We start from the raw sequence: 22,863 nt of genomic DNA, 5'->3' as shown, positions 1-22,863 counted from the left end.
TCATCTGACAATATACCAATGTCTGTTGTGGTATATTGGTCTTGAGTTTAAGTTTGTGAAAATATGTTCGTACTGTGCGCGAATTTGGCGCAGAATTGGTTTAAGCGCAGATGTAAATGCACCTTTAAGAGAGGGAGGACCTTTGTCATGTTTTGCTAGTTGAAATCAGACTCGACTACAGATTCTATTTGAAATTTGATCTAGAAATGCATGACTGGTTCTCTAACTAACTTTATAAGCTAGTTGTGTAGGTTCTGTTCACTTTAACTCGAGACAAAGGTACCAAAATCGTGTTACCCATGTAATTTTTGTTGTCTTGTAAAGCAATAGGTATATATTGAGAGAGAAAAAATATGATAAAATTATTGATTCATCTTAGAATATAACAGTGTCTGTTGTGGTATAATAGTCTTGAGTTAAAGAGATCCGATTAATATTATTATAGTAGTAGGTATCAGGAGAATATTACATTGCCTCTTCAGACTTTACTGTAGACAGCATGCGATAAGAGTTAAGAGTCGAATTTTAAAAGGTCTGGGCAAAGTGATCCGATTAATATTATTATAGTAGTAGGTATCAGGAGAATATTACATTGCCTCTTCAGACTTTACTGTAGACAGCATGCGACAAGAGTTAAGAGTCGAATTTTAAAAGGACTGGTAAAAAAAAGTGATAGTGCGAGAAAGCCAAGTGACTTAAGAGCGAGCGATGCGACTTAAACATCTTGGTTTGAAGAGGGGATACTCGTATTACTTTCTAATATTAAGAAGTACTTTTTCTTCCCCCCCCCCTTCATTACTGTTTTGTACCTTATTTTGTTTTTTCTTCATTCTTAATTAATTTTTTACAAAAGAAAATCTACATATACTGCAACTCCATATTTATTTTTACGTTAGAGATATGATAGGTAACTTATTTATTTTTCTCCCTTCTGATTTTACACTGAAAAATAAATAAATAAAGAAAATGCCAAACCTCTTTTTGCTGAATTCTTTTTGTAAGAAAAAATCTGGCGTCTAGTGTGTTTTCATTTTTCTTTCCCCGACTTTTTTTTATACCCACAGGCTATAACAAATCGAAGAAAATGATAGTAATAGAAAGTAGAAAACAACGGGAATTTTCTAAAATTTTTGGAAAACAAAAAGTTAATAAGTATATTTCTAAGTATAGTTTATATCACTAACAGTTATCCAATATGGCAATATAACATGACCATTGTCATTGTCCAACCAAACTCTTATGCAGAAATTGTTTTGAGTAAGGAGAAATTGGATGAACTCTGCAAACCCTGGAAAAGCGTATTATTTCTCGATCTGGCAACACTGTTTGGTCTGGAAGTCAAATTGTTCGGTGATGGAGGCGGGAGGGAATTCGCTCCTAGGGAATTAGCTTCTCCTGGTGACAGAGTATTTCCGGCATTGGTAACCGGAGCGGTAGATTCTACCAGAGTATCTGAATCAGAGGAGTTAGATCCGGCACGTGTGTTGCCGTTAGGACGCCCATCCGGTAATTCGGATCCGGACTTGGAGCTCACGGCAAAACCTCGGGAGATCAATTCATGACTGATGTTTACATCCTGTAGGGGGGATAGAACATGAATATAAATAATTGATTAAAAATGTGAAAAAAGCGTCAAGTTTTTTATGTCGCTTTTCCATGGCAAAAACAGACAACGACCTCGGTAATTATGCAGAAGCCACGACAATGAAAAAGAAACTCCTTTTTGCCTTTAACCCAACCCTATAATAACACCGGTCACTGCTCATTTGTGACCTTTTTCTAGCAATTTTCCATTGACGTGACTTTAAAGTACCCTGACCTAGGCGCGGATTGTATGATACTGCCGGGGGAATAGACTACGTGGTTGTCCTACGGGTTTTTCATCCTCAAGACAGTATCCTACTCTAATCATGGTTTCTACTGATATTGGAGTTAGAACGATGTCACCAATCACAAACTCAATGAAGTTTGTTACCAGAGAACTTGGGAATTTGAGCGACTTTTTTTCATTATTATTTTGCTGCCCAAACGTCTTTCCATATACATTTTTTATGCATTTGGATACCTTTGTAAAAATAAACGGAGTGTAAACTGTCAATAAAGGATTTAATTATCTAATGCAGTTTAGAGAAAGTAAGATTTTTAGTTTTGAAAATGATTGTCCTATTTTAAGTTTGTTACCAGAGAACTTGGGAATTTGAGCGACTTTTTTTCATTATTATTTTGCTGCCCAAACGTCTTTCCATATACATTTTTTAGTCATTTGGATACCTTTGTAAAAATAAACGGAGTGTAAACTGTCAAGAAAGGATTTTATTATCTAATGCAGTTTAGAGAAAGTAAGATTTTTAGTTCTGAAAATAATTAATTGTCCTATTTTCGGAAAATCTCGAAAGAAAAACGGAATAAGAATGACTTAGACTCCACTTTGGTATCCAAAAATATTTTCTTCCTTTTTTCTTGAATAGTCGAAAAACGGAATAAGTATGACTTAGACTCCACTTTGGTATCCAAAAATATTTTCTTTCTTTTTTCTTGAATAGTCGCTCGTGGATGCATAAGGAGTAAGAATAACTAAAAAATTCACGATTCTAAGCAATGTACAGACAAATCTACAATTTTATTTATATAGATGGAAAGGAAATGCTTATCGGCGCTTTTGGAACAAATCGACCTAACAACTGTCTCCCATACTAAATGAGGTTAATATCTTCCAAAGATTTCGTGTCTTCAAAAAATTGGAATATAGTTAGTTCATAGGCGTTTTTGCTCCCGAAGCTGCGATATATTCTTATGGTAATATTATTACAGTTCAATCATTTCTAATATTTAATTTTCACATTCACCGTACCTAATATTCAAAAGTCCACAGTTTCTAATATTCAACGTTCAATCATTTTTAATCACAGAGCAGTCCCTATTACTGTGTTTCTAATATTAATGCCCCATCTTACACAATTTACAGATAAAGTCAACCGTTTGACTTTGAGAATTCCAACTCTTTGCCTTCACCTCTAATTGCACATGTATAGACGTTACGGCTCCTATGCACATCCTAGAGGCACCCTAATGCAGGCATTACGGACAAGATGTCTCTGTTCATAATATAAGTTCTACCATTTCTAATATTCATAAGGTCCATCATTTCTAATATCAATGTTCAATCATTATATTAAATGGTTTTACCTTATTTTGTTTTCTTATTTCGGTTTCCAGATAGCAAGGAAAGGCGCTTATCTCTCACCCCCTGCTCAGAATCGGGTCAAGAGCTTCTGGTCCCCACATTGTCGGATATTATCTACAAGAACTCCTGGCAGATAAGGAAATATTCCAAGGCAGTATTACGTAAGGAGAAGTTCGATAGTCCCGCGTTCGAGTATAACGTCAATGGGATCTACACCAAATGGAATCTGTCCATCCGATATTGGAAAGGTAATTGGAACTATAAGTGTTAGGTGTAAAATACTGGAACTTAGCCTGGCGCATTGCGGTACACACAGATAGCTCACTTTTGTGGCCGTGTAAGAGTACTGTGTTAGGTGTAAAATACTGGAACTTAGCCTGGCGCATTGCGGTACACACAGATAGCTCACTTTTGTGGCCGTGTAAGAGTACTGATTTTCAACCTGGAGGTGCTGGGTTGTAATACCGGCCCAGGCGGAAATTTTCTGAGCAAACTTCCGTTCCCGGATAGACATGTGTGCAAAAGAAAGTGCTTTGAATTAGGTAATGCAAAAGCGCTGTTCAGGGACTAAAAAAAACGTCGCCTCTGTTAGAAAATTAGGAACCCGGGACCTCTGGTGATAAAGCCTAATGTACATAATAACCACTAAGCCACGGGTACAGGTATCATGTCTGTCTCTCGGAAAGTACGTAGGTTTGCTACCTACTGGGCCATGAAGATTGATAAAGTGTGCAAAAGAAAGTGCTTTGAAGTTGGTAATGCAAAAGCGCTGTTCAGGGACCAAAAAAACGTCGCCTCTGTTAGAAAATTAGGAATTGAACCCGGGACCTCTGGTGATAAAGCCTAATGTAATAACCACTAAGCCACGGGTACAGGTATCATGTCTGTCTCTCGGAAAGTACGTAGGTTTGGTACCTATACTGGGCCATGGAGATTGATAAAGTAATTCTACTCTATTCGTCTATTCTATTCTCTACCTAATCTAGCCTATTCTCATTTCTCAGGCACGGATGGTAAGCGGGTCAAGTCCCCTGTGGTCCTATGTCTAAATCTTCTCAACGCCAGAGTATCGGATGAGAAACAGACCCGTATCAAGTTCCAGTTTGGAGTGTTCAACGCCCAGGTAAGAAAGCATTCTAGTTGTGAAACCTATGGGCTCACCTATACACCACTTCACAACAGATCTCTGAAGTCAAGCTATGTGGACGGGCAACCGTCTAGAAAAACAGGTGGTGCGAGCTATGTCGGGATGCACCTAGGCTTGTGAGGATGTTTTGAAGAGAAGCTGATTCAAATCCCAAAATAATAACCTTATCTCACTAAGAATAACTTTATCCCACTCTACCTACCACTTGTTGCATTTTAATTGTAATAATACCTACCTACAGAATAAATGGCTCTTATCTCTTACTGTACCTCTTCAGGACTACGTGTTAATCCATAATGTTATTGGCATGCTCCCATTTAATTGCGTGTATGCTGTGTAAATATTTTGACTGAAGCGTGACCTGGACTATACGAGTTCTGGAAATCGGACTTCAAAGACTTTTTTTTTCCTTTTAGGCGCTTTAACTATATGTTACAACATGTCGTTCGCGCCGACAAAGACTTTCAAACAACAAAACCCAATTTGTTTACCCTGTGAGCTGTTGGTTTCTAATCAATTAGTATCGAAGATGTTTCTTAGCTCACCCTGTTCTATTCCAGGTAATGCAATGGGAGCTTTGTAACGTAAGCAATGTCACATTCAACCTAGAGAACACTAAGAAGATGGTATCAGTGGGATATCGGGATCTCAGTATCATGGATCGTCATCTACAGATGCCACATGGGAACTTGTCAATTCAGGTGAGGGAATAAAAAGCAGGGTCTGACAGACAGACACCGAAGCGAATACAATAGTCCGTCCACTATACCTTTTATTATTAGGAAGGACGGACTAAAAAGTATCTATTTTTCTGAAGGGGCAGAAGAGGTTTGATAGAGGGAACTGCACCTACGGAGGTCTTATGGTTCCGAAATCGAAGAGGAAAGAATAGGAGAAAGCCAGCCGTTCTGAGAACGAACCTTATCTGTTTACGGCAGTTCGCCTCGGCCGGGAATGAACCCGCGCCTTAGCGCTTACAAGGCAGGCGCGCTACTTTTCAAGCTAGCTATGTGGACGGGCAACCGTCTAGAAAAACAGGTGGTGCGAGCTATGTCGGGATGCATCTAGGCTTGTGAGGATGGTTTGAAGAGAAGCTGATTCAAATCCCAAGATAATAAACTTATCTCAAGATAATAACCGTATCTCAAGATAATAACCTTATCCCAAAATAATAACCTTATCTCACTAAGAATAACTTTATCCCACTAAGGTTGGTTTGTTTATAATTTACTAATACTTAGCTTATGTCTAAATCTTCTCAACGCCAGAGTATCGGATGAGAAACAGACCCGTATCAAGTTCCAGTTTGGAGTGTTCAACGCCCAGGTAAGAAACCATTCTAGTTGTGAAACCTTTGAATAGCGCACGCCCTCGGTTCCAAATACACCACTTCACAACAGATCTCTGAAGTCAAGCTATGTGGACGGGCAACCGTCTAGAAAAACAGGTGGTGCGAGCTATGTCGGGATGCATCTAGGCTTGTGAGGATGGTTTGAAGAGAAACTGATTCAAATCCCAAGATAATAACCTTATCCCAAGATAATAACCTTATTCCAAAATAATCTTATCTCACTAAGAATAACTTTATCCCACTATTGGTCAAAATGAGACAGACGATTAAGGATAAACTTATTGAGGAGTTTCATATTTATCATGATGGATGCGATGGTATGTAGTACGGAAATAAAGTACCTAGGTAGGTAGTGATTTTTGGTTAACTTCGGTTCGTCGGGCTTGTTCTATCTTGGTTAAAGAAAAACCATGTAAAAAGCGACCTACATAAGTACCTATTACCGTTTTGACCCCCTAGGTTACCTATCTAGGTCCAAAAATACGAGTATAATACATAGCTGTAAGCTTACATACTTAATTTCCGTGTACGTGAGATAGGCATAGCACTTATGTATCTGTATCTCACACGGTGTTGGAAGGATTAGGGAGTTTAAAACCCTTTGGACGTCCAGAATTGATATCTGGACTTACTGGTGCCATGTCCTATTCTTCTTCCTAGCCTTTTCCCGTGTTCAGATGGGGTCGGCGCCTTTCGTCAGCTTCTAAATCAGTCAGAATACTTTACAAAACGCTTCAATCCACAGTGAACTCCAAATGAACGTTCAGCGAATGTATTTTTTTACGATTTCACTTGGCTTTCCCCCAGGTGAGCAATAACAACACGAAGAACCTCCTTCATCAGATGAGTGTGGATGGCAAAACGCTCGTGACGCCATCTGTCGAGAATTCCGTCATCAAAATCAAGCTGGATGTAAAGGAAGAAGTACTCAAGCAAATTATCAAGTATATCTACACGGACTATGTGGACCATATTGAAAACATCACTGAAGATCTCCTTGAGGCTGCCCATTGGTTGAAACTTCCTGGTAAGGTTTATAACATAAGATCTCTTCCCGTCCGGGGTGAAATTTATCCTGAACAGATACGGACTATGTGGACCATATTGAAAACATCACTGAAGATCTCCTTGAGGCTGCCCATTGGTTGAAACTTCCTGGTAAGGTTTATAACATTAGATACTCTAAGCTAAGATCTCTTCCCGTCCGGAGTGAAATTTATCCTGAACAGATGAGGTTCGTTCTCAGAAATGCTTGCTTTCTCTTACTCATATGACATATCCTGTCCTCCTTTTGATTTTGGAATGCTACGAGTAAGAACTCCTTTGTAACAGTTCCCTCTGTCAAACGTCTTGACTAGCTTAATTAGCCGTGTAAACGTTGGTTCGATTCCCGCCCGGAGCGGATTTTATCTTGAACGGATAAGGTTCGTTCTCAAAACGGCTGGCTTTCTCCTATCCTGGCTTCCTTCTCTTCCCTTTTTACTCATATGACATATCCTGTCCTCCTTTTGATTTCGGAATGCTACGAGTAAGAACTCCTTTGTAACAGTTCCCTCTGTCAAACGTCTGGACTAGCCTAGTTAGCCGTGTAAGCGTTGGTTCGATTCCCGCCCTGAGCGGATTTTATCTTGAACGGATAAGGTTCGTTCTCAAAACGGCTGGCTTTCTCCTATCCTGTCTTCCTTCTCTTCCCTTTCGGGACGATAAGACCGCGGCAGTTACAGTCTCCTCTATCGAACCTCTTGGAAATAATGTACTAATTTTACTTCTTCTCCACCAGGACTGAAATCCATCTGCGAGCGCAACCTTCTCGAAGTCATCTCTCCGGACAACGTAGCCTCCCTGCTCCTCATAGCAGACGAATTCCAATGCGACCTCCTCAAGAAATCTGCCCTGGCGTATTGCGAGCTCAACACGACCATTGTGAACACGACATGTCTTGCTTGGCGTGTTATGGAGATGGCCAATCCAGAACTGTTCATGGAGGCGCAGGAGACAGGACTGGGCAGCTCCATTTCCAGCAATATGGACAGCGAAGATGATCTGGACGAGGCTTGAACGCCGAAGTAATCGTATTTCTTATGTGTCGAAGATTCCAATCCTGAATTACACTAGCCCAATACTCTGAAACAGGTCATCGACGAAAATTTTTTGGCCAAAGCAATCACCCTAGTTAGGGCTGATTGAGAGGCTGACGAAAAACGCCGACCACGTCTTTACCTACACGGGATAAGGCGTCGAAGATTCCAATCCTGAATTACACTAGCCCAATACTCTGAAACAGGTCATCGACGAAAATATTTCGGCCAAAGCAATCACCCTAGTTAGGGCTGATTGAGAGGCTGACGAAAAACGCCGACCCCGTCTTTACCTACACGGGATAAGGCGAAGTCGAAGATTCCAATCCTGAATTACACTAGCCCAATACTCTGAAACAGGTCATCGACGAAAATATTTCGGCCAAAGCAATCACCCTAGCTAGGGCTGATTGAGAGACTGACGAAAAACGCCGACCCCGTCTTTACCTCCACGGGATAAGGCGAAGAAAAAGAAGGAGTATCGGGCTAGTGTAATTCAGCCTAAAAAAGGGTAATGGATAGAGCATTCCTTCAACCTCGCAACGGTCACATTTGTGGAAGGTCCGCCATGTAATTTATTGATTCCAACGACTGATTTCTACACAATTCAGCACTGGGGATCCGCCATTTTGATTCCTTCATTTTGTGAATCTTAGGCTATGCTCTATCCATTACCCTTCTAAATCATTGGTATGTGGACGTAGCCTAGAAGCCACAGAGACGAACGGGAGAAACTTATGGAAACTCGATACATTCTTCTTAACAGATGCGTCATTCTACACTTGGTCACCCATTACCCTTCTAAATCATTGGTATGTGGACGTAGCCTAGAAGCCACAGAGACGAACGGGAGAAACATATGGAAACTCGATACATTCTTCTTAACAGATGCGTCATTCTACATTAAATTTGGTTCCATTACCCTTCTAAATCATTGGTATGTGGACGTAGCCTAGAAGCCACAGAGACGAACGGGAGAAACATATGGAAACTCGATACATTCGTCTTAACAGATGCGTCATTCTACACTTGGTCACTTTGACCCGTAGAACCTGGCCATCATCTGCCAGGAAAGTTTCCGTAAGTTCCTCCCTCATGTAGATTTCAGGAACAAGGGACGTGTGAGGTTAGGGCAAGAAGGAAACTAAGAATCATGGAAGAAGGGAATTATGGCTGAGTAGTTATCATTAAGAAAGGATTGCTTAGGCGCGGATCACGTTGCTGGCAACACTGTTCGGCCTCTCATAAGTCGAGCTGGCAACACTGTTTGGTCTGGAAGTCAAATTGTTCGGTGATGGAGGCAGGAGGGAATTCGCTCCTAGGGAATTAGCTTCACCTGGTGAAGGCGCGGATTGTATGATACTGCCGGGGGAATAGACTACGTGGTTGTCCTACGGGTTTTTCATCCTCAAGACAGTATCCTACTCTAATTATGGTTTCTGGTGATATTGGAGTTAGAAAGATGTCACCAATCACAAACTCAATGAAGTTTGTTACCAGAGAACTTGGGACTTTGAGCGACTTTTTTCATTATTATTTTGCTGCCCAAACGTCTTTCCATGCACCTGGTGACAGGGTATTTTCGGCATTGGTAACCGGAGCGGTAGATTCTACCAGAGTATCTGAATCAGAGGAGTTAGATCCGGCACTTGTGTTGCCGTTAGGACGCCCATCCGGTAATTCGGATCCGGACTTGGAGCTCACGGCAAAACCTCGGGAGATCAATTCTTGACTGATGTTTACATCCTGTAGGGGGGATAAAACATGAATATAAATTGATTAAAAATGTGAAAAAATGTCGCTTTTCCATGGCAAAAACTAAACCTCGGGAGATCAATTCTTGACTGATGTTTACATCCTGTAGGGGGGATAAAACATGAATATAAATTGATTAAAAATGTGAAAAAAAAAGCGCCAAGTTTTTTATGTCGCTTTTCCATGGCAAAAACAGACAACGACCTCGGTAATTATGCAGAAGCCACGACAATGAAAAAGAAACTCCTTTTTGCCTTTAACCTAACCCTATAATAACACCTGTCACTGCTCATTTGTGACCTTTTTGTAGCAATTTTCCATTGACGTGACTTTTGAAAAGTACCCTGACCTCACCTAGTAAATATACAGACAACGACCTCGGTAATTATGCAGAAGCCACGACAATGAAAAAGAAACTCCTTTTTGCCTTTAACCTAACCCTATAATAACACCGGTCACTGCTCATTTGTGACCTTTTTGTAGCAATTTTCCATTGACGTGACTTTTGAAAAGTACCCTGACCGCACCTAGTAAATAAGTTCCACTCAAATCAACTCACCTGTTCACCACTAGTATCAAACAAGCTGACACAAGGCAATGGACTTCCGGATCTCAAATCAGTACTGGTCTCCTTATAAGATTCTACACGGGCCAGTAGAACTTTCCATTGGGCTACATGCGTCAGATCTTCAAAACACGAGATGGCCTCTTCTGACCAAACGTCCCCTCTGAAAAAGAAGAGTACAATATTGTTGTAGCAATACGATGACTCAAATTCTCTTTCGAAAGAAATACAAAGTTTGAGTGCAAAGGACATCCACTCGTAATGTTTTTGTAAATCAGTACTGGTCTCCTTATAAGATTCTACACGGGCTAGTAGAACTTTCCATTGGGCTACATGCGTCAGATCTTCAAAACACGAGATAGCCTCTTCTGACCAAACGTCCCCTCTGAAAAAGAAGAGTACAATATTGTTGTAGCAATACGATGACTCAAATTCCCTTTCGAAAGAAATACATGAGTGCAAAGGACATCCACTCGTAAAGTTTTTGTACTCAAAACCAAATGTCAGCCCAAAGCAATCATCTGATTGAGAGGCTGACGATTCAAATCAGTTTTTTTCCTTTTTTTTTTTTTTTTTTTTTTTTTTTTTTCTGCTAGGGTCGGAGCTATGGTCAAGGCCCTGTTGAGGCCGCTTCTATTCATTAGTATGGTTTGTTTATTTTCTCTTGGATGTGTACTAGGCTATGGTAGAGGGTCGGGACTGAACGCCTACTTACACGGGTCTCACATTGGCCAAGCTACACTCAATCGCTTGGAACCTCAGCCCGAGGAAGGTAGGGTTCAGTTGATACACACTGGGCTGTGGCATATCCATGGAATCCCCATAGTCTACAAAGTACAGCTCTAGAGTAGGAGGTGTACTGTCACTAACAGTCATTACTTGGGCACGATACCATTTCTGATCCAAATGCAACAGAGCAGCTACAATTTGACCTGGCTTAACCTGAAAAAGTTGGAACATGCAAGAATTGAAACTCAGTGTGTAACGCGGAGAACGTTGGACCCGTAATTTGGGGACTGTAATTCGAGTCCTTGTAGTGACATAAAAATTTCATAGCATTACAGCTCACAACAACAGGAACTAAGAGCCATTAAGCTGTGTCCACAGATAGTGGACAGCCATCGATCGATGTCGACTAAAACCGTTCACTCTGCCTTGATTTTATACCTAACATTCAATGTATCACATACCTCTGTAAGCCGATGAGTTTCTTGGTTAGCTTTCTGGTTATAATAATCCGTCATTGATTCTACAAGTTGATCCAACTCTATTGCTCGATCATTCATGATCTGAAATGAAATCACTAACAGTCATTACTTGGGCACGATACCATTTCTGATCCAAATGCAACAGAGCAGCTACAATTTGACCTGGCTTAACCTGAAAAAATTGGAACATGCAAGAATTGAAACCCAGTGTGTAACGCGGAGAACGTTGGACCCGTAATTTGGGGACAGTAATTCGAGTCCTTGTAGTGACATAAAAATTTCATAGCATCACAGCTCACAACAACAGGAACTAAGAAGAGCCATTAAGCTGTGTTCACACATAGTGGATAGCCATCGATCGATGTCGACTAAAACCGTTCACTCTGCCTTGATTTTATACCTAACATTCAATATATCACATACCTCTGTAAGCCGATGAGTTTCTTGGTTAGCTTTCTGATTATAATAATCCGTCATTGATTCTACAAGTTGATCCAACTCTATTGCTCGATCATTCATGATCTGAAATGAAAAAGAAAGTAACAATCAGTAAACTTGATGCATAAAAAAACCCATAAGTGAGATTGTTTTATGTTCTAAGAAGAGAATACCTACTATGGGATACCTACTTCCTTCAATCCGCGGCTCCAATAACGGCCCAACAGTCTAGACAAATTTATTCAAAATTGGACAAACTATTTAAGAGATAAAATGAAACAAACAAACTGAAGGAAAATCGTCAAGTTAAAACTTAGAACTCACTTCTCACTTCATGAATCGTTCAATTAACAATATATACAGTTATTCAAACTGAAAAACAATCAGTAAACTTGATGCATAAAAAAACCCATAAGTGAGATTGTTTTATGTTCTAAGAAGAGAATACCTACTATGGGATATGGGATACCTACTTCCTTAAATCCGCAGCTCCAATAATGGCCCAACAGTCTAGACAAATTTATTCAAAATTGGACAAACTAATCAAGAGATAAAATGAAACAAACAAACGGAAGGAAAATCGTCAAGTTAAATCTTGGAACTTAGAACTCACTTCTCACTTCATGAATCGTTCAATTAACAATAGATACAGTTATTAAAATAGGACTTACCTGTACCCAGAATCTATCAGGATTGGCCACAGCAGACATAAATACGGTAAGAGATCCATCACTACTTGTTGATATTAATTTCTCAGCTCTTAATTCACTCTCCTGTACCTGAAACACCAAATATACACAATACCTGAGAGCTATGTCTAACTGATGAGTTCAAATAAGAACAAAACGCGTCTTAGGCTGCTCCCAGGTGTTGGCTAAATTGGTGACCCCTGACGTGATGGAAATGAGGAATTTTGAGAGCCCTCATCTGGACTGGACCGCGTCCTGGCTGCGCACTCTGTGCAACCCAGCAAGTTAATACACCTCTGCTTTTTTTTTTTTTTTTTTTTTTTTTTTTTTTTTACGGATCAATTTTGAGAGGATAAAAAATATATATATACTTATACCTATATAAAAAAAAAACATGTTGGTTCTGAAAATTCGAGTCCACTGTATGGGTTTTCCAAATCCATTAGTCGAATCCGGATTCATTAAATTCGATGGATTAATAAAAAATATGTAGGTACCCCTATAATTTCTTACACTCAAAGGTTCCAGAGGAGCTTGGTTCTGATTCTTCAGGCTTCTGTATGGGGATCTCTTGCTAATGCCTTCATTCATCTTGGCTTTCACTTCCTGATATTCTTCCACTCTCTGATTTATCATCTCCATAGCCAGTGAGATCTGATCTTCAGTACCTCGGATGGTGATTTTAGTGTCTGTGCATCAGAAGTGGGAGACAAAAAATATTAATGGACGCCTAAAATGTGGCTTGCCAAAATGACACGGTATAAAATTCAAACAAATTCCAAATAACATAGAGTTCAAATTCAAAGGCATTATAAAATTAAATCTGGAATAACAATTTGAGGGATGTGTGTGACGGGTGTGGTATGTGTGGGGGGTGTATTTGTGTGTGTGTGGTGGTCCCGTACAAAGGACGGGTCAACCACTAGTCCTCAATATTGAGAATTTGACCACAATAATAGTAGTAGCCTACTGCTGGAGTAAAGGGACTTTTCAGTCCTATGCGAGCAGTATAAATCGCTGGAGTAAAGGGACTTATCAGTCCTATGCGAGCAGTATAAATAAGCACTATTATTATTATATAGGTAGGTACCTACATAGGTAGGTAGATAGGTACCTACATAGGTAGGTACCTACGTAGGTAGTGTTTACATAAAGTGATCAAAAGGGTCTATTTACTAACCGAGTCATCTGCCAGATAATAAATGATCCAAGCTGTCACCCCCACTGCACACACACCACCCACAGAGAGTATTGTCCTCAGTCCGAACCTTTGAACAAGCTCACTCATTGTAGAATTGTTCTTCAAATAAACCTGAAACAGATGTAATTTGTAAATTGTAAATTGTAAATAAATGTTGATTTTATTGTGATAATAATATACATAAAGATAGGTCTTAAAACTAGCTGACAATTACATTTTTATTTTTTCTATTTGGTATCTATCTAATGTATGTTTTTTTTTTTCTCTCGTTGATTTTGCCAGACTTTGAAGTGCGGACCATACGGACCGTCAGTCCGCACCGTCCACACTCCACATCTGACAATTGAGTAGGTATGTTGAATTACCATGTAGGTACATAACACTTCCAAATTCTTGGCCAGCACCTGAGAGCTATGTCTAACTGATGAGTTCAAATAAGAACGAAATGCGTCTTAGGCTGCTCTTAGGTGTTGGCTAAGCCACCTAGTTTTCAGACAAACTCCACATGCAAAGAACCTACTCTGAGGCTTAAGTGTTAAGCTTATACAAATCTACCCGACAGTATTGTCCTCAGTCCGAACCTTTGAACAAGCTCACTCATTGTAGAAATATGAGCTCTTGTTCTTCAAATAAACCTGAAACAGATGTAATTGAGTAGGTATGTTGAATTACCATGTAGGTATCCACCTAGTTTTCAGACAAACTCCATATGCAAAGAACCTACTCTGGGGCTTAAGTGTTAAATTTATACAAATCTACCCACCACATTTGTTAAGAGGGTAACAGGTATTATGTTTTTATTTTCATGAGTACCTAGGTACTTGGTAGGTACACTTTATTCAAATAATTTTTCCTGAGGGTACCTAACATACTCATGATGCTTGATTTTGTGAGAGCAAGAACTTTATTTTTCAGTTCCCTCCATCCAATGTTTAATTCAAAGAAGAAACCTGTTCATGAGTACCTAGGTACTTGGTAGGTACACTTTATTCAAATAATTTTTCCTGAGGGTACCTAACATACTCATGATGCTTGATTTTGGGAGAACAAGAACTTAATTTTTCAGTTCCCTCCATCCAATGTTTAATTCAAAGAAGAAACCTGGTCTAATTATGTTTCAACATCACTCCCTTCTGCCTGCACTATCACTCTCTTCCATTCCCTTTTCTCACTCTTATGAAGAAACCTGGTCTAATTATGTTTCACCATCACTCCCTTCTGCCTGCACTATCACTCTCTTCCATTCCCTTTTCTCACTCTTATGGGGTCACCTCTCCCTAAAGAATGGTAGGTATATTAGAGCAGTCCAAATTGAGAGGTGACATCATTATTTTGACATTACAATAGGTATTATCAAAATGTGAATTGCAAAGTTAACCACTTTGTTTTCGGAAACACTCTACGAAATTTCTGTCTGTCAATGTGTTAGACAAAAATACTACTTTCTGTCACCTTTTCAAAGAAAAATTCTGAAAGATGATTACCCACTCTACGAAATTTCTGTCTGTCAATGTGTTAGACAAAAATACTACTTTCTGTCACCTTTTCAAAGAAAAATTCTGAAAGATGATTATCTATTGAAAATTATCTTACCCTGAGCTCAATAGAGATTTGAATGCCTTCATTTTTCAAGCTGTTGATTTTACGTTGATCCTAGGAATGTGTTTTCCCAAGAAGTGGATCTAAAAACACAAGTTTCTTGGGTGTTTCAGAGACTTCTAATTAGATAATTTAATATTTGCAATACGTAATAAACATAATTTGATTAACATAATAAACTCTCACAGGAAAATTCAGGAAAAGCAGAAAAAATTGCTAATTTAAAATTTTCTTGATTTTTTTTTTTTTTCAAAAAAACTTTTTGTTTACAAATCACCAAAGAGGTTAAAGCTGAGTGGATAATGTTTTCTTTCCTCACAAAACTGAAGCTAAAAGTAAAATGTGTTTAGTAAGCTAAAAGTTTAGTACAAGGTGTGTTTCTTTGGCCAGCCTAGAAGTAGTTAGCTGTAAAGGTAGCGCGTCTGCTTTGAAAGTGCTAGGTCTCGGGTTCAATTCCCACCCGAGGCTAATTTCATCCTGTACAGATAGGTAAGGTTCATTCTCGTTATAGCTGGTCTCCTTCTTCTATCTTCGATTTTGGGACAATTAAGGTCCGGTCCGCCATGGTCTTGCGGACCAAATTTACGTGCGGAGAATGGTCTGCTACAGTCTGGTCCGTCTAATGTTGAGTACCTAGTCCCCTTAAAGTGGACTACACATTAGACGGACCGCGTCCGTCGGACCAAATTTGGTCCAGCGGATCAAAACAAAATTTGAATGGACTACACATTACACGGACCCCGTCCGCCGGACCATCAGTCTATTCTGATTCGTCTCTTGAGAAAGGTGTTTCATAGTTTGGTCCAGGACACACTACACATTTATTAGTCCGATGGTCCAGGACACACTACACATTACCTAGTCCCCTTAAAGTGGACTACACATTAGACGGACCGCGTCCGTCGGACCAAATTTGGTCCAGCGGATCAAAACAAAATTTGAAAGGACTACACATTACACGGACCCCGTCCGCCGGACCATCAGTCTGTTCTGATTCGTCTCTAGTGAAAGTTGTTTCATAGTTTGGTCCAGGACACACTACACATTAGTCTAAGTTCCTGGTCTGACGGACCAAAAATCAAAAGTGTTTTGATTTCCTCCAGACCAGACCAATGATCCGATGAAACGTAAAATTTGGTCTGGCGTAAACTACACATTAGTTTGTACAAACCTAGGTACCTACATAAATCTACCTAATAGGTACTCCGAGAGGTGATACCTAGGTAATGCCGAGTTCAGTAAATTATCAAAAGTACCTAGGTACCTACCTACTCACAAGGTGGATTATCTCGGGATTTAAGTACCTACCTAGATTAAACAGAGATTGACTCGATTGAGGAGTACTGAGGTAATAATAATAATAGACTCTCGAGTGGAAGGCAACCACTAGGCGAGGTTAACGCCTTAGGCGTTCTCTACCACCTAACCTCGAGAGCTCCATTATTATGCGGTCAAATTCTCAAATAAATGAGGATAAAATTCCATACCTCGGCTGGGATCGAACCCACGCCCTCCTGAATACCAGGCGAGCGTCTTGACCACTGCGCCACCGAGGCATGTAAAACTCGCGGCTTGGTAGGTAATTCCTGATGCATTGTACAAACCTAGGTAGGTACATAAATCTACCTAATAGGTACTCCGAGAGGTGATACCTAGGTAATGTATACCCACCTAGGTATATTATGATCCGAAACGGTAACTAAGCCCCTAAAGCAGGGGTTCTTAACCTTTTAGAATTGGCGGACCACTATTGATAAACCAAAAAATCTCGTGGACCACTTGAGATTATGTATGTACATATATGCAATCAATTGTACATTGCTTCAATTTCAAGGTCAGAAATGCAATCGTTGATAAGAAAGGCGAGCGTCTTGACCACTGCGCCACCGAGGCATGTAAAACTCGCGGCTTGGTAGGTAATTCCTGATGCATTGTACAAACCTAGGTAGGTACATAAATCTACCTAATAGGTACTCCGAGAGGTGATACCTAGGTAATGTATACCCACCTAGGTATATTATGATCCGAAACGGTAACTAAGCCCTTAGAGGTATAGATTCCAGTGTACCTAAGTATAACTTGCACCTAATCCAAAGTGGTAGTTAGCTAGTAGTGCGGTAGGTAATTACCAGCGTAATTGCGGACTAGCTAGTAGTTCGGTAGGTAAGTACCAGCGTAATTGCGGACAACGAAAGTCAATTCCTTCAACCCGCCGTTTACAAATCACCAAAGAGGTTAAAGCTGAGTGGATAATGTTTTCTTTCCTCACAAAACTGAAGCTAAAAGTAAAATGTGTTTAAAGTAAGCTAAAAGTTTAGTAAAAGGTGTGTTTCTTAAGAATGTGTGTGATGGGTGTGGTGTGTGTGTGGGGGTGTGTTTGTGTGTGTGGTGGTCCCGTACAAAGGACGGGTCAACCACTAGTAGTAAATATTGTTAGGTATTGGATAATGGATACCTAACTCCTACCAAATAGGTAGATACCATAGGTATAGGTAGATAATTACTGATTAAATATACATAGGTACATTATTTAAATGTGAAAGCAAACTCCATGGCCAAGAGGACATTTGGCAACAGAAAAGGCTGGCACTCTGGAGGTCCCGGGTTCGATTCATGGCGGAGTCGAAGCTTTTTCGTCTCTGTGCTTGAAGTGCTTTTTCGTCTCTGTGCTTGAAGTTGAGAACGAAACTTACCTGTTTAGGATAAAATCAGCCCCGGGCGGGAATCGAACCTGTGACCTAGCGCTTACAAGGCAGACGCAAACGCGCTTACAGTTGAATAGAGGGGGGCTATTTTTGAATATTGTGCTGCGCTCTAGCGACTGCTTAAAAAAACAAGACGAATAGTTTGTTCTAACACAGAACAAAATCCAATGTAAGTGAAGGAAAATATTTTTTTTTCCTAAAATACATTTGAAGTTTAGATTTTACTTTTTTTCCACCTCGGTTCATATCCTCGGTAGTATAGTGGTCAGTATCCCCGCCTGTCACGCGGGAGACCGGGGTTCGATTCCCCGCCGGGGAGAATTTTTCTTGATATTTCTTACGAGTTTAATCAAATTAATCTGCATCGTAATCAAAATTCCTTCCCCTTTTCCATTTTTTTTTTACATACCTAGGGTGAGAATCTTTTCTACAAAAACGTCAAAAAAATAAAACTTGGTGCTTTTGGCTTTCTCTGTTGTTCTCTTGTACGTAAGTAAGTTCTTGTGACCTGAACTTGATTATTTTTTTGGAGGCACAGATCATCATTGATCAGGGGTTTTTAGAACGTCCTTCCTTTATTACTACAATAGTAATAAAAAAAAGGTATAGTGGACAGGCTATTGTATTTGCTTCGGTGTCGTCTGTCTGTCACTCTGTCCCCATAGAAGGACTTATCCAAACCTGGTTGACCTACATAATTATATATCAAATTAAAGGTCTTTTACCAGGAACACGAAAGTGGTTGTGCAAATTTTGTCCAGAGAACCATTAAGCCAAAAAAAAAACTAGTTTTTGGGGGATTTAATTATATATCAAATTAAAGGTCTTTTACCAGGAACACGAAAGTGGTTGTGCAAATTTTGTCCAGAGAACCATTAAGCCAAAAAAAACTAGTTTTTGGGGGATTTTTTTTTTCACATTTTCTCACAAAAATGAGGTCTGATCTTGAAATTTGTCACGACAACCTAGATGAACTCAAAGCGAGAAAGTTTTAGATAACACTTCAGTCATTATTTTAAGACTGGTTTTGCTTGTTAGTATCAGTATATTCGGTGCTATTATTATTTTCCAGCGGCACGTTTGGTAACAGGTTGGAATTCCTCAGATTGTCCAGAAATGGTCTCACTGTATGATCATTTGTCTCCGGATAAGTCTCATCACACTGATTGATAGTCACATCAAAAATAGGTTTACATTTTAGGGACAGCATCTCCGCAGTTTGGGAATCCCCAATGAAATACATACTCGTACGTGTAGTTGTTTCGGATCTTGGAAAGCTATATGGATTCCTTGAAGTGGTTGGTCTACCTATCCTATGTATCTTATGCTATTACCTAGGCTAAGTTCTACGTTCATAACAAGAGATGGTAACTCGATAAAAGTCAGACTTGGGATACATTTTGACATCTTTCTTTAGGATTTTACATACTTTCAACGAGCAGGCCTCGTGAGACAATGGTCGATGTAAAACACACACAATACAATATTAAAAGCAAGAAACAACAATGAATAAAATAAATATACCTAGGCTACCTGAAAGAAAGTAAAAATGAAGCGATTATGAAATTGGAGTAGATAATATTATTATTTTTCAGACTTGGGATACATTTTGACATCTTTCTTTAGGATTTTACATACTTTCAACGAGCAGGCCTCGTGAGACAATGGTCGATGTAAAAAAACAAACGTAAAACACACACAATACAATATTAAAAGCAAGAAACAACAATGGATAAAATAAATATACCTAGGGTACCTGAAAGAAAGTAAAAATGAAGCGATTATGAAATTGGGGTCGGTAATAATATTATTATTATTATTTTTATCTCTACCAAAGGCAGATTTGTTAAGGCGAGATAGATATTTTTCCTACAGATGAGTAAGGTTTCTTTAGGTACTTTGGGTTCTACATACCTATTTCCATAGGAAGGGAAAATATTTTCCAGAAGTGGGAGACAAAAAATATTAATGGACGCCTAAAATGTGGCTTGCCAAAATGACACGGTATAAAATTCAAACAAATTCCAAATATATGTTAATAATATATGAGTTCAAATTCAAAGGCATTATAAAATTAAATCTAGAATAACAATTTGAATTGGAATTGCCAGCCTAGTTAGCACTAGGTCGCGGGTTTTATTACGCTCAGGACGAGCGATCTTTATCCTAAACAAATAAGGTTCATTTTAGGAAAGGCTGGCTTTCTCCTATTCTGTTTTCCTTCGCTCTTCATACTCTTCAATTTCGGGATGATAAGTAAACTTAGTATTCACTATTCATAGTTCCTTCGACCTACCCTCCTTTTCTCTTCGAGTTTGTGACGAAAATATCTTAAAAAAAAAAAAAAAAAAAAAAAAAAAAAAAAAACTTCATAAAAAAAAAATATCACAGGGGAGTATCGAACCCGCAACTTCTCAATCGTAAGTCGGACAGTTCTAGAAGTAGCACCATTCGATTCGGCGTGAAAAATCACATAGATTAGAATATTCACATCCAAATGACCAAATGTTTTCGATGTCTCTTACCGTTTACGAAATAAGGGTTAAGCACAATGACTTTGGTTAATATCTGGATGGGTGACTATCCGATTTTTACTAAATTGTTACAGTCGCGTCCTTGGACCATACCGGTATATCATACCAAATTTCATCGCTTTATGACTAACCGTTCTTGAGATATTTTGTATACCACCTTTGCCCACTGAAGAAACATTGACTTTGGTTAAAATCTGGATGAGTGACTATCCGATTTTAACCAAATTGTTACAGTCGCGTCCTTGGACCATACCGGTATATCATACCAAATTTCATCGCTTTATGACTAACCGTTCTTGAGATATTTTGTATACCACCTTTTCCCATTTAAACCTGTAGTACACACATACGTGCGTGCGTGCGTACATACATACATACGTACACACGTACGTACATACATACATACGTACAGACCATGGGCTGAAAACCACTTTTTTGGAATCAGGGCACCCCGAAACGGATATTTCCACCCATTTCCCGATTTTGAAAATTTGGACCGATTGCAATACTTTCTCATTACCTTGTATAGGTTCCCTATACGTAAAGGTAATAGAAAGTAAAAATGGAATGAAAATATCTAAATTTGAAAATAGGTATAAGTACCTAAGCTGATACCTATTGAAAAATAGTGATAACAAAATGCGTAGATAGGTACCTATTCGATCTCTTTGAGCCCCTAACCCAAATCCCTATGGTAATAAGCTCACAGCGCGTCGTGCGATATTGGTAGATGACGTCATCACGGGAGTACAGTGTTGTCGCTAGGTATGATATCGGCGTGCTTGAGACTCTCATGTTCCGAGAGCTGTATCTCACGATCTAGTGAACGCATTTTCTTCGTTTTAGTCTCAATATTTTTTTTAATTTTTATAGTTTTTTCTGAGATAATAAAAAAAAATCATGAGAATCACCAATTGCCAGCCTAGTTAGCGCTAGGTCGCGGGTTTTATTACCGTCCTGAGCGATCTTTATCCTAAACAAATAAGGTTCATTTTAGGAAAGGCTGGCTTTCTCCTATTCTGTCTTCCTTCGCTCTTCAATTTCGGGATGATAAGTGAACTTAGTATTCATAATTCTTTCGACCTAACCTCCTTTTCTCTTCGAGTTTGTGACGAAAATATCTTAAAAAAAAAATGAATTAGAACTTCATTAAAATAAAATATTAATTGATATCACAACTTACTTTCATGTCGGTTATTGTTATTTTCCACATCAATCTTTGCATTGGATTTCTTGATTATGTCCTTGATACTGGTTCCCAACTTGCCAATCACTCTGCCAACAGCACTCTGTAAATTATTTTAACAAAATATGTCTCTGTTGGCACAACGGGACTTTTTAGTCTATTGTGAGAACTATAAAAGAATAACTACATACTCTTTTCAGTGGAATACTCAGTCAATGAATTGAAGAGAGTTGAAAATTTTAGGATCTCACCCAGAAAGTCTTTTTTAATATTCTTTGATAATTTGACTATAATGGTAATCTAGCCTACTGCTTGAGTAAAGAGGCTCTCCAGTTCTTGCTTGAGTAAAGAGACTCTCCAGTTCTAATCAAATTTTACAAGCTATCTCTTTTACTTACAGTGGGTATAAAAATCTCCTTCACATCAAGGATTGGTTGGTTGTTAATCTGACTATATATCAGAGTCTCAGCATTATGCACAGATTCATTGGTGCCTCGAATTGAAAGTATCCTCACATTACTGCTTTCTTCTTCTGTAAAATCAAGAGTTAGGGTCATAAAAAACTCCATTGTCTTTGGTAAAAATATTGCCAAATACAACCTCTACAATTCAACCCTGTAGCCTGTAATAGTTTAAATTTTCATGCCAATTGTGTCTTAGTCTGCCTTGGATTTTTTTTTTTTTTTTTTTTTTTTAAGTAGCTACAGATGTTACCACTGTCAGAAATAAAATAAGTAAGTATACCTACCTACACTTAAATAATTATTATTATGATCTCTTTAGAAATCATCTTTGCACCCTTAGACCCCTAAGTAAGAACCTACATAGGTACCAATAAATATTCACATCTATTTTATTTCCCACTCAACTTGGGAACTTACTTTCATCCTCAACATCTATCCTGGTGTCTGTCTGCTTCTCAATGTACTTCAAGTTGGAACCATTACGTCCAATGATCATACCAATGTTCTCCTTCTTCACTTCAACTTTGATGACAACATTCCGACTTGTTTTGTGAACCTTGAACTCATCATCCTGTAAAATAGATAGGTACAAAAAATAAACCTACATAAGGGACAACATTCCGACTTGTTTTGTGAACCTTGAACTCATCATCCTGTAAAATAGATAGGTACAAAAAATAAACCTACATAAGGTTGGATGGATAAGGAGTAAGAATAACTAAAAATTTCACGATTCTAAGCAATGTACAGACAAATCTA

The 22,863-nt window shown here is 38.9% G+C and overlaps 2 protein-coding genes, 1 long non-coding RNA gene and 1 other non-coding gene across 7 annotated transcripts in view; 2 read left to right on the top strand and 2 right to left on the bottom strand.

Moving 5' to 3' along the window:
- LOC103517143 (speckle-type POZ protein B) overlaps positions 1–8,073 on the top strand; it is a 51,161-nt gene extending 43,088 nt beyond the window's left edge. For 3 of the 4 annotated variants that reach the window (XM_026829352.1, XM_026829349.1, XM_026829351.1), the window contains exons 6-7: positions 6,490–6,709; positions 7,463–7,840. In XM_026829352.1, coding sequence (XP_026685153.1) covers positions 6,490–6,709; positions 7,463–7,740 — 498 coding nt within the window. In that variant the 3' untranslated portion in view covers positions 7,741–7,840. Of the gene's footprint in view, positions 1–6,489; positions 6,710–7,462; positions 7,841–7,916 lie in introns of those variants that run through there. The other variant, XM_026829350.1, reaches the window with a different exon arrangement.
- An 889-nt stretch (positions 8,074–8,962) lies between these two features.
- LOC103517145 (tudor and KH domain-containing protein homolog) lies at positions 8,963–22,756 on the bottom strand. Its single transcript, XM_026829354.1, is given in 13 exon segments — positions 8,963–9,096; positions 9,326–9,506; positions 10,075–10,243; positions 10,796–11,022; positions 11,271–11,377; positions 11,379–11,460; positions 11,712–11,810; positions 12,398–12,505; positions 12,929–13,104; positions 21,638–21,743; positions 22,039–22,172; positions 22,522–22,675; positions 22,730–22,756. Coding segments are annotated over 13 exon segments (1,704 nt in total).
- On the bottom strand, positions 13,635–15,459 carry LOC108253421. Its single transcript, XR_001809740.2, has 3 exons — positions 15,210–15,459; positions 14,198–14,251; positions 13,635–13,683 (listed from the first exon to the last, which is right to left on the bottom strand). It is a non-coding gene; the product is annotated as an uncharacterized LOC108253421 (long non-coding RNA).
- Positions 18,168–18,239, top strand: Trnad-guc. Its single transcript has one exon. It is a non-coding gene; the product is annotated as a tRNA-Asp (tRNA).
- Positions 22,757–22,863: the final 107 nt, after the last annotated feature.

This window comes from Diaphorina citri, unplaced genomic scaffold, assembly GCF_000475195.1.
Source record: "Diaphorina citri unplaced genomic scaffold, Diaci psyllid genome assembly version 1.1 scaffold1764, whole genome shotgun sequence".
Taxonomy (NCBI): Eukaryota; Metazoa; Arthropoda; class Insecta; order Hemiptera; family Psyllidae; genus Diaphorina; species Diaphorina citri.
This window is presented reverse-complemented; position numbering and strand designations above follow the sequence as displayed.